Consider the following 12,274-nt stretch of genomic DNA (forward strand, 5'->3'; position numbering starts at 1 on the left):
ATCCAATCCAACCCAAATGAGTTGATAACTCAACTCAAACTACACAGGTTAAGCTGGGTTGATCAATTTTCTCGGTTATTAAATTTTTTTGAACGCCCCTAATGATAATTCATTCTTTATTTAAATCATAATCTATAAAACACAACTTTTAGTTTGTATGTATCCACTTTGTGTGTAAGTTTATATAGCCATGAAAAGTATATTGTTGAATGTTGAGTGCACTTGGAGATATCTAAGATGTACAAAATTCATTTGTTATATTAAAAAGAAAAGAAACCTTTTTTTCCATATTCTTAATCTTTTTTTAATAAAGAGAAAGAAAGCTTCACTTCATAGCATTCATATCTTAATGTACATTTTGAAAAGGCTCTCATTTGATAATAAATTTATTTTTTGTCTTCTATTTTTAAAAAAATTATATGTTGGTTTCCTCACAAATTTCTTGTGAGCTTTTCATTGGCCTTAAAACACACATTTGAATTCTAAGTAAAGACACAAAATCAAAACAAAGAAATTGAGAGAATAAACAAAATGAAAAATGAAACACAGGCCAACTTGAGCTATCTCAAACTTAAAAGAACCCAACTTTTGGAAATGCAACCAAAAAAAAAGGATCAGTAAAGGTACATGTTTTTCAGCTTTAAAAGGAAATTCAAACTTTATTCTTTTTCCCACCATGCATGCCTAAACTAAAAAGAGATTCACACTTATTTAACCCAACCATAGATCTATTATGAAGTTCATGAAATAACATATCAAATAATGAATAAAATACGAATATACTAACGTAATACTAAAAAATTTTAGATGGTAGGTCGAAGAAATGACCCAACCACATAATCTACTCAAAGAGTGGTTACGGAGAACTAAGCTACGAACATGTGGATTGTATCAGAACCATCATAAACAAAAACATCCATCTATTCAAAGGGCCAATCAATCAGCCAATAGAGAGTGACATAACATATCATAAATTCAAAGCTAGAAAGAAGATAGACCATGACTAGAAGAAGCCACAAAAGGAGGGTTAAGAATCATGCATCAGCATGAGTACTAAAAGGTTAGCCTCTATCTATGAATCTCAGAGGAATAGTACACAATTTCCACCTGATTTATACCAGACACTGCTCTCCTTTGGGTGATTCCAAGCCTGATGTCTCTTGGTTTTGCAGTTTTCTGAGAGGTCCCCATCAGATGTTGCTGAACTCGTCCTATCAAAAGAATGGAAAGATTCTTCCTCTCTGACCCATTTTGATAAGAAAGGCAAACAGTGAATGGTACAATGCAGGTAAGCTAATCAAATCTAAAGTTAAGGAAGTTAATCCTAACTACTGAATGTATCAAAGGTTTAGCTAATGACCCTAAGAGAATTAACAGTGCTGATCTACTAATCCTAATAACCGATGTCTTTTATAAGAGTCGACGATATACTTTATTTACTTTCCAGTTAACAACCAGCTGCCTTGAGAAAGTTGTCAAATGGACTAGCAGGAGGCAGCCTCATGCCAAACCATCGATCTGCTTGCAATCCAACTCCAGGAAGATGTTGTTCGTCTGCCAATATCTGCAAGAAAGAAGTGACTCGATCAGTTTTTTAACATGACTTCCATTTAACATTGTCGTCCAAAGGGATATTGATAATCGAGAAAGACAATAACATGCATTGTTTCAGAGATAGATTCAATGGAAATGATCTCTAGTTATCATCTTTGGATCTATGATAAATCATAGGAAAGTAATGAAGCAGACCTTTTCAACTGCAGAGTTGCCACTCACAGGAAATGGAGGACAATATCCATCAGCTGCTCTGGTATGGTGGTTCTCATGTGCCAACCAATTGGAGAGTTTCTTCCTAGTGCCAGTGCCAAGGGCTTCACACTGGCTCGCCATGGCATTGTATGGAAGAGGCGATGTGGAAACCGATGTTCCGGCCACCTGACCAGCTACCTCAAGTGCCTGGAAATGCGATGTTCATTAGTTCAAAGAAGCATATGTTGGTGATGAAGAGCTCAGAATGCTTTGGATCATTTTTCGAAAAGAAGTACGCGCTGAGCCTCTGACATAGACATAGGGAAGGAAAATGGTACCGATTCAAGAAGCTGACCAATGCCCATTATGTGAGATATTGAAGGCGAAGGAGGTACTCTAGGAATGAACCGAGCAATATCAGCAACAGAGGCTTCACTCGTCACTTCATCCTCAACCAGTAAATTTGAAAGATCCTGCAGAGCAAGAACAAATTATGTCGCATTTGTTGCATATATTTAGTAGAATGGATGAGCTTAAGAGCTGAAACAGAAGGTTTAAGCATTGAAAGTTCATTTTAAAAGTGATACCATGTACCAGAAAGCAATAAGCTTTAGTCAAGTCATCTAGAAAACTTGGACAACAAAGAAGACTTATAGAAGAATAATTGTACCCCATCAAATGATAATGATTCCTTGGAATGGGTAACTGATTTATTTTTGCGGAAATCAAGCATCGATTGTGGGCCATACAGAAATGGATCATCTGGTGTAAATGCTTCAAATAGCAGCTTAGCTAGTACACTTTTGTCCAGCTAAACCAACAGAAAAGAACTTTTAAGAGTCTGATAGCAAATCGAAACAAAAATATAAATATGCTTCAACCAAAAACATGTTACCTCAGTAATTACAGATAAGTTTTGTGCCAAAATATCCATAATGACATTGTCCGCTTCATATACTTTGTTCCGCAGGTCAGAGAGATAAGACTGAGCCAGCTCATTATCAGTAACAGATCCATATTCTCTCAGATCTGCTTGAGGCTTTAAATAAATGTGAAGATCTTCACCAATTGCGAGATATGGATCCACCTAAACATGTAAATGTGTAGTCGTGATTACGATATCAATAAGCTGATGTGTATGAAAATTAAAATCATAATCTAGCTGTTTAAAGATTTGATTTTTCTTCGTAGATTGATAAAAAGAATATATGTAGAAGTTATTTTCCATAGCAGACAGGATGCACTCACATCACAAGCCACTAATGACTTCAGAAGATGATTCAAATGAGGTATGTGATAGAGCTTAGCAACAAACAGCAGCATGCCCATAGATAAAATAAACACCGACCTCTGCGATGATGGGCGTAAGGTACCTATCAATAAATAAGAGACTTATCAATAACACAGCTTTCGCACATAAGTCATCGTCACAGTTGAAAAACTAATTTCGAATTTTCTGATCACCATGGTTGGGCTCCAGGGATATATTTCTCAGGGACAGTGGAAGCTGGAAGAAACGGACCGTAAGATTGTCCTGCTGACTCTGTAACAAGGCATACCAAGTAATTTCACAGTAAATTCCAGTTGTAATAAAAGAAGGGTTTAGGAATCAAAAGGAAGCAGGAACATTCCCATGAAAAGTTATTCAGAAATCAAAGACATCATTCGAGGAATGATCCTTCCTTTTAATCTGATCTTATCAGGAACAAGGGTTTCGTTCATGTTTAGAATTTAAAGCCATATAATTGCATCTAGATTTCACCTTCAGGCGTGCCGATATTAGTGTCAAGACAAAAGAATTGGAAATGGCTTCAATATTTGAGGGCAAATTATCTGGAAGATTAGCTTGTATCCAGAATGCAGACAACAATTGTGATAATTGATCCTCGCTAAATTTCATGATATGCAGTTCCTGAAACACGAAACCAAATACTCAGTTCAATAAATCACCAGGGGATCGAATGAATAAATAATTTCTTATGTTACAAGTTGGCTTACTTCTTCAGTGGAACTCGAGGATCCAGCTTTCCTGTCAATAATTGAGTGAATCTTGTGAAAAGTAGGATAATTTCTGTGGTACCGCCTATGCTTCGCAGTCTTCTTCTAAAGAATTTAGATTATCATGAACATTGTTTCCAGTTTTTTCTTCTTTCGAGCCATCCTTTTCTCGTCGAAGTTTATCCAGTAAAGCAGTAATAGAAGCAGATGTTGATGCAGATGCTGCATTTGAATGCCTGCATACTGGCTTGTAAGGAGAACCGGATTGCACCGAAGCAGTTTCATGTTCGTGGGAATTAGAACTGGGAAAGACAAGAACAGAGAAAAATTTGATGAGCTCCAACGCGGGTTTCAACATCGGGATGCAACATTGCTTTCAGGATTTGGACAAGAAGGGCTTCTGTAAATACCTATATATATACAAGTACTTTAATGGTGAGCAAATGATGGCTGCATCTCGTGAGAATTGACAACAAATTTTCAGTATAGAAAGATAAGGGCTACAAAATGTGCAAGGATAACAAGTTCAACCTCAAATGGATCCGACTGTAAACAAAGGTCAAATAAAAAATCAAACACAGACTCAGCTGACTATGCAAAATCAAAGCCATATTAAAGCCTTTAGACAAAAAATGAGTTAATTATAAGAGGAATTTTTTGAGAGTTTCTAGCAGAAACTAATAAAAGTGCACAAGTGGCTTTTAGCCCATATATCCTTGTTTTTGACAATATGTTATGTTCCCCAGTCATATCTTTCTAAAAGGCAACACAAGAGGAAGCTCAAAGAAAAAGCTAAAGCAATTGAACACGCTCCACATTTTAACCAGTCTATAAACATTTCATCCATGAACGATGATGTGTTTCTTTAGAGTCTCATCTAGTTCAATAACAAGCACTTCCTGTTCACCCTGTTCAAAAGTCATGCTTAAAAAAGATTATCCAAAACTATATCAAGAATTTCCTGTTAAAAAACACCCCTAACGGTAATAGTAACCTCATGTATTAACACTCCTGCAAGACAAATATAATAGAATCAAGGAGAGATTCTTAAGCATGAAAAAACTAATAACTAGTACCATTGTTAACAATTACATACCGTTGTTTGAATCTGAATCTGAAGAAATTGGTGCCAAGGAAATCATATGAGCAAGAACAATCAAGGATCCAATGGTGGCTCTTGCAACAACTCCAGAAGTCAGATTCTCGAGAGATATAGCCATCAAATCGTACAAAGAGCGTGGCATCACCAATCTAGCAACAACCCGGATTTAGTTCAATCTACCATCGAAATCAAGTATGGAACAATGTTATAAATACTCTTCAACCATACCCCTTTTGCAATTTCAAGTAAGCAGTCTTCAATAGAATTTTGAAGTGAAATATTCAAATCTAGTTCTTGTTGCCCAACTGAATCAACTGTGACTTGAAGACTCTTCCTAAGATGCCTGCACAAGTCAGAGACAGATCCAATATCTGCCAGCACAGCTCCCGATCTAATTTGTCTGGCTAAATTTGAGGCAACTTGAATGACAAATGATTTGAGCTGAGGATCATGTGAAACATTTTTGTGGTCCAGATGGCGAATTACAGATGCCAAAATTAAATGCTGGTTACCTGAGGAACAAAATTGAAGTAAATACCACCCCAATTCCTTGTTCGTTATAACAAGAGAGCAAAATCCCAAGTCTGATGCAAAAGGGAGTGAAAAACACCTGAACTCTCCATGAAGTATAATATATCAGACAAAACCATCAAAGCAAGCCCTTGCTGTGGAATCCAGTGCCTTCCAGAATCGAAGTAGATAAACATTGGATCCAACACTCGGCGCATTGTCGTACTCTCCTTGGCCAAATCAACCATTCAGTTGCAAACAAATCTTGAGACCACACTTTCGGTGCCTCGACCTCCACCTCCTAAAGAACAAGCAAAAGAATTATAAGCTACAAAATCCTATAGCTAATTTTGGCTGACTTAAAAGAGAATATGACACAATGTAAAATACCTAGTGAGTAAAGCAGGATCCTTCTCTTTCTCCTTCTTTTCTGGTCTTGGCCTGATGATTGTGCAGGAACCAGTAGCATCACCACCTACTGTACCCACCTCTGCCTTCAGATCTGACAACTTCATTAAGCCAATTATGATGTGGCTCTCAAGCTATCATCAGAGTTACCATCATGGGCAGGGTCATAGTTTTCAAGAGTCACGCGAACACTCTGATATTTCAACAGCAGTTATGTGATGAATAATAAAATGTCAAGTATGAAAGGAAAGCTTTTTTATAACAAATGTTGTCAATATTTTAGATGCATTGTATAATTCCAGACATTTTGCCCAGAGATACATTCAAATCAAGTGGCATAGTAATTGAATTATTAAGTAATACATATGATGCAACCTTCATGACAGAAAGCACATTAGTTGTTATTCGTGTAACTTCTGGCTAACTAGGAGACTTGTTAACTGTTAAGCCATATCCTTCTCTTCTTCTCTGTGGTAGGAGATGAGCTGTTACCATGTAATGTGGAGAGCTTTTACTTAAAAGTTATAGTTATATCTGCCTTAATAGACAAAGAACTGTACTTAAATCACTGAAGGGGGGATAGAAAAGACACAGTTTAACCATATCTGTTAGGAGAAGGCAAAATTTGGGGGGGGGGGGGAGAATGCAAAGGAGAAGGCAAAATTTACCTCTCGAAGTCAAGAAAAATGTGTGAATACTCAGTCATGAACCAGACCTGGCAAAAAAGAGGATGAGAAATTGCTGAGAAGAAAAAGTGCCAGCTAGAATGAAAAAAAGTGAAAAGTCCAACATTATTAGTCCATGTGAATTATATTGAGTTAACAGCAATAATCTACTAGAACTAAAGCACAAAATGCAGAAAAGTGAAGGTTTCTTTTTTGAAGTACACAATACAGAAAATAATGATTTAATGAAACTTAATAATATATGAAAAGGCAACAGTATTAATGTACTATAAATAAGAACAATGAAGAACTAAGAAATGTGGCCTTAAGGAAATTTGTTTAAGATAGAAGACTATTTTCTCAATTGGGATAACCACAAAATAAAGCATTGAAGGGAAACATCGTGCAACCATGGCAGAAATGCATTGTAGACTTGATGCCCTCAAGCACTGCTTTTTATGGTCTTCCCCTCTTTCCAGTGCGCAGCATACATACTTTAGTACCAAGTTCTCAACATTGTGCATGTAATGCTATCTGCCTGTCCATCATAAATGGGGAAAAAAAAAGAATAATTAGAAGAAAAAAACAAGTGAATAGAAGAGAAGAGAACTAGAAAATATATTAAAAACTCCCCTGCATGCATACAAGGATGCTACAGTGATCAGAGGATAAATGTCCGTCCGAAGAAGAAAAGTAGGAACAACTTATAGAAAGGCCATAAACTGGCGCCAACAGGCATGTCAATCGTGACTACAGAAAAAAATATTCCCATCCATTTAAGCTTGGATATTGATCGTTTGCAATTCTTTACCAAAAACAAAATGGCTACACTTAGTTTATGGAAATGCACAAGGTAGAAAAAAATACCGGGCACATATATATCTCTAGTCTAGATTGCAAACACAGAGGATGTGAAAGCTAAATCCCTGTTGTTAGATGAGTGAATACTTCACCCGATTTGTCTCGCACAGATTACACAGATCAAACTATACATCAAAAGCGAGAACATACATAAATAACAAAAATAACAAATCTCTGCTCACTACAATCAGTGTTCTTCTTCCCTTGATATAAGGCCATGAGATCTAGAATCACCTGATTGTGTATGAAGTTTGTCAAGGTTTGACACCCGAGTATTCGCAAATCATCGTGCTTAGAGTTGTCTAAAAGTTCAACAATGACCTTCAGCAGACTACCCGCAAAATATGCCCTTCAAAAGTGAAGATAGACTCAATGACTAATAGTTGCTAAAATAAGTATCAAGGCGAAGCAACTAGAGCTTTATAAGGTCTCGGAACAAAAGCAAAAACCAGGACTAAGAAACATGACAAAAGCAACTGCTTAAGCAGAACCCATGAACCACATATGCAGTTCAACACCGCAAACAGAAGATGAAAGGTTACCACTTACATTTGGTTCTTACAAAGGGAAAGCAACTTATTGTATGCATCTGCAATTATAGTAATGCATTTGACTTGCTCACAGCGAAGTTCTTTACAGCACCTGTCTTCAAGATATTTTACAATCTGGGGACGAGGGACAATAAAAGGAAGCATCAGTACCCCAGCAATGAAACACATACTTCTGAACTAATCAAACCTTTCTGCTTCAAAGATTATAAAACTGCATATAGCATGAATACCTTTGGAATGCGGAAAGGATTTTTTGCAGCATATTCACACAACTTAATAATTTTCCTCTCGCTTTGAGGGCCATCCTGTGAAGGGTTCAACCACCAAAGCTCATTCAATGTAACTATTGATTCGTAAAACTAAAAGTAAAAAAGAAAATCTCATCAATCGTGTTTACCAAAATGCCAACAGTTAAAACATGCTGAGTTGTTCCATGCAGACTCTTTTCATTGTTAAGTTTGTGTTCAATTGAAAGTTCTATCTTCTCCAAATTTAGAAATAGAACAGTTAAAAAAGAATTACATCGTAGTTCTTTTCCATTTGATCACCAGACAACTAGAAGAAAGGAAAATCAACTCATCATCCGTCGCATTCCATTAACACGGTCAAAGAACAACACCAAACTCAAACAGATCTACAAACCATTCAAAATTCCACACATCAAGGCAAACAAATCTGGTCCAAACGGCTAACAAAAATTAAGGGCCATGAAGTCATCCTTAGTTCAATTCCATTATCACAGTCAAAGACAACATAAAATTTAAACAAACAGATCAACAAACGATCAAAAACTTCAGACATCAATGGTCCTACAGTACTAATGATTAGGCATAAAAAGGACTAGCAAATGCTTACAAGCGATTTAGGAAATATGTCAGCAAGCAATTTCTTGTAACGCTTAACTGGCTGCCGAGATCTTGACCTCAAAGCAGGGCAGCATATGCACATGTTCCCGCATGCTGGGAAGATTTTTCTGGAGATTACACCCATTTCCTGCAACAAAAGAAAGCACAAGAAAACTTGAGCCTTCCTTCCACCAAGATTTGCTTCCATACGCATAAGCGCATGAGAAAGAAGGGGTCAAATGTTCTGAAATATCCTGTGGAACCCATTTAACAAGGAAAGACATCCATTTTTAGAAAGATAAAAAACACTCGTTTACTAGTTGGGGGAAAATTTTTCCATCTTGCAACGTAGGAGAAGAATGACAAGTGTGGAGGTCAGCATTCTAGAGAAAAAGGAGGTGATACATATACATCAAAGCTAATGCAAAACAGTAAAGTTGAAATAAGGAGCTAAAGAACAAATTTGAAATCAGGGAAAACGTTTTACAGTTCAAGACAAAGTACAAAAGAGAACAAATAGCAAAGGAAACAAAAAAAAAAAACCCACCTAGAAGAAGCTAAAAACACTGTAAGGCTACATAATAAGAAAAACTCAAAGTTCAAGAACCATTCTAACAACACATTGCAGCAGAACACAACACTACATCCTCAGCAGAAACAAAGCTATATCAGAAACAAGAAACAGGTTTTAAAAAAAAAAAAAAAAAAAAAACCAACCCATTACACAGAAAAACCCAAAACTACATGAGAAAACACAAAATGAAAGAATTTCAAACAACCCCATAACTCCCTTTTGAAGGAGAAAAACAAGAACAACATTGAAGAGCAAAGTTACCTGGCCAACACCCAGAACCCAGATCCGGGAAATGAAACCTCCTCTGTTCTGTGTAAATACAATGAAATGAAGAATCAAACGGTAACAATAGAAATGGCAATCAAGTAGAATAGAGTAGAATGCGCATGAATTCAGCTCAAAAGGACATGAGAAGTTTTTGAGAAGAGAGAAAGCACGTGAAAGTGTCAGCGTATTCACACTGAAGAAAGTGGATTGGTGGCTTAAATGTCAGAAATTGGAATACTAACCTCCTTCTTCTCTACTTTTTGGTGTTGGGCAAAGGCTAAAACAAACACCAGGCGGATTCCCTTTTAGTAATTCAGTCTCTGGCTTCAAAAAAAAAAAAGCTTTAATTTGAACTTCCTTTTACAGGGTTTCTCTCTTCAACCCTTTTTGCTTCATTCAAATTAGATCACTCTCAAACGCTTTTTGCTCAAAAATGTTGATCCAAATGTTTCCAACGGAAGTGCTTTTGTGGGTTATGGATTGAAATAGAAACTGTAATTTGATGGGATTGAAGAAGGCTGTAGGTCAAAATCTTTAATTGGTTTAAATGCATTTGTACTTATCTTTTGGGTAAATACTATACATTTTGTTACCGTAATTACTATTTCAAAAACCTTCAATTAGCTATCGTCAATATTATTTCAAAACTCTTATTTACTATCGTCAACATCATTTCAAAACTATCATTTACTACTATCTTTTGTACTATTTTATATGCATCATTTTTTTTATTTTTTGTTATGGTGTTTATTATTTTCTTTTAAACTAAAATAGTTTACACCTCAAATACATATTATTTTAACTCAAACTAAAATAATTTGCACCAAGTGATAGGACGGTAATAACTAACTCTTTGTCCCAAGCACCTCTTAAAGTTTACTCATTTTTATTTACATGGTTTCTAAAGGTGAATGTTAAAATGGAAAATTATTTTAAATGATAAGACTACTGAAAATATTTCAAATAATAACAAAATATCACAATCTATATGTGAATAGATAGTAGTCTATCGTGGTCTATCACAGATAGATAGTAAAGTTTTTTTATATTTATAAATGTTTTTATTCATTTTTCTATATTTAAAAATGTCTCATTAAAATTAGCAAAATAATTTCATTACTTTTTCATTTGATAACTACTTGTTTTTTGTTTTTAATGACGTAAATTAAGCATATTTCTATCTATACTTTTCTTTGTTTGTTATTCACTTTTTTTTAATTATTTTGGAATATTAAGCTAATTTTTTAATTAAAAAAGGGTAAATTTTTAGATAATTATTTTAAATGATAAAATTGTTTAAAATATTTTTAAATATAGCAAAATGTCATGCAACAGAATTTTCTTTAAATAATGCATGTGGATGGTTGAATTTGTAGTACATCTTTTTTTCTTTTTATTTTTCATTTTTTCTTGTTTGTTGAAGATAATTTTTCATTCAAACCATATAGTGTGCCGAGGAAGTGTTAAGATCTCAAAGTTATATATATATATATATATCCATTGTTTTTGTTTTCAAATCAGCAAAATCAAAGGCATCAACTTTTTAGCTAAAAAAATGGCAAGAGACAAAAGACAAAACTTGCCAACATTACAAACTCAACAACAACATCCTATCCTTTTCCAAAATGAAGCCCTTTCATTTTTATGAGTCATGTATAAAATAAGAAAGAGACAGTGAGTTGAAATTTTCCTTTCTTAATCTCTTAAAAATGACACTTTTTTAGTTCTTTTATTTATCTCTTTCCCTTCAAAACTTGTCGATATTTGTAAACGATCTCGTGATAAAAATAATAATAATAATAATAAATTATAGTACTACAGACGATATATGAAAACTCGTATTCATTCGTAGAAATTGGCAAGCTATATTTCACTTGTTTTTTAAAATATAAAATAAAAACATTAAATTATACTATTATCTTTAAACTTTGGGATAGGTTTCAATTATGCTACTAAATGTTGAAAAAATTCTCTTTTTACCCTTCATTTTTTAAATATGTTATAAAAAAAATACCATTTTGAGAGTTTTTTCATTGAAATATATGAAAATTGACACGACATTATCTAATATGAATTGGAAGGCACGTGTAATATCATTTACAACATCACTCACATAAACTCGCATAACAATCGATGTCTACAACTTTATTTATGAAAAATGATTCTAGCGATATCTTTTCATATGAAATAAATAGTAAGAGCTATCTTAATATCTTTATATTTACACATTAGTTGTCATATCGATTTTCACCTTTCACTTTAATAGAAAAAAAATATTATTTTAAAATAAATCGAAATTTCAATGATATCTTTTGAAACAAATTTCAAAATTCAAAGGTATTTTAAATTAATTAACTTAAAATAAACTAGAGATTCAATTTTTAGAAAATATCTTAACCTAATCCGTTATGAACTTATTGAATTGAATTTTTTAAAGGTTTAAAAAGTGTTTTTGAGTGGAGAAATGCTTTTGAACATTTAAAGAGTAGAAGTGCTAGAAAATGAATGAAGAAAAGTTACCCATGAATTATACTATGTGGTCACCACTAGGCTAAAATTCAATGTATTTTGAGTATCTTTGCAGCAAAAGTATGTGGGTGCATTAATCATAGAGAACCCATTAAGTTAATGCTATTCTAAGTTTGTCCAAATATGAATCATATTTTATGGAATTTAATGCCAATAAAAACCATTTTTGTAGGGGAAAAAAAAGAAAAGATTTATGGAAAGGCCCAATAAAAGGT

The 12,274-nt window shown here is 34.3% G+C and overlaps 1 protein-coding gene across 1 annotated transcript; it reads right to left on the reverse strand.

Moving 5' to 3' along the window:
* Positions 1-903: 903 nt before the first annotated feature.
* On the reverse strand, positions 904-10,022 carry LOC120080155 (protein SEMI-ROLLED LEAF 2). Its single transcript, XM_090310199.1, is given in 27 exon segments — positions 904-1,564; positions 1,750-1,956; positions 2,088-2,222; positions 2,420-2,560; positions 2,645-2,836; positions 2,998-3,122; positions 3,214-3,292; positions 3,512-3,661; positions 3,748-3,840; positions 3,842-4,072; positions 4,074-4,174; positions 4,844-4,985; positions 4,987-4,998; positions 5,078-5,361; positions 5,460-5,619; positions 5,622-5,658; positions 5,750-5,847; positions 5,849-5,896; positions 5,898-5,958; positions 6,436-6,482; positions 6,843-6,962; positions 7,528-7,642; positions 7,843-7,958; positions 8,075-8,149; positions 8,700-8,837; positions 9,525-9,572; positions 9,773-10,022. Coding segments are annotated over 25 exon segments (3,021 nt in total). The 5' UTR covers positions 8,835-8,837; positions 9,525-9,572; positions 9,773-10,022; the 3' UTR covers positions 904-1,447.
* Between the last annotated feature and the right edge of the window lie 2,252 nt (positions 10,023-12,274).

Source organism: Benincasa hispida, unplaced genomic scaffold, assembly GCF_027475165.1.
Source record: "Benincasa hispida cultivar pf3 unplaced genomic scaffold, pf3_genome.v1.1 HicScf717, whole genome shotgun sequence".
Classification (NCBI taxonomy): domain Eukaryota; kingdom Viridiplantae; phylum Streptophyta; class Magnoliopsida; order Cucurbitales; family Cucurbitaceae; genus Benincasa; species Benincasa hispida.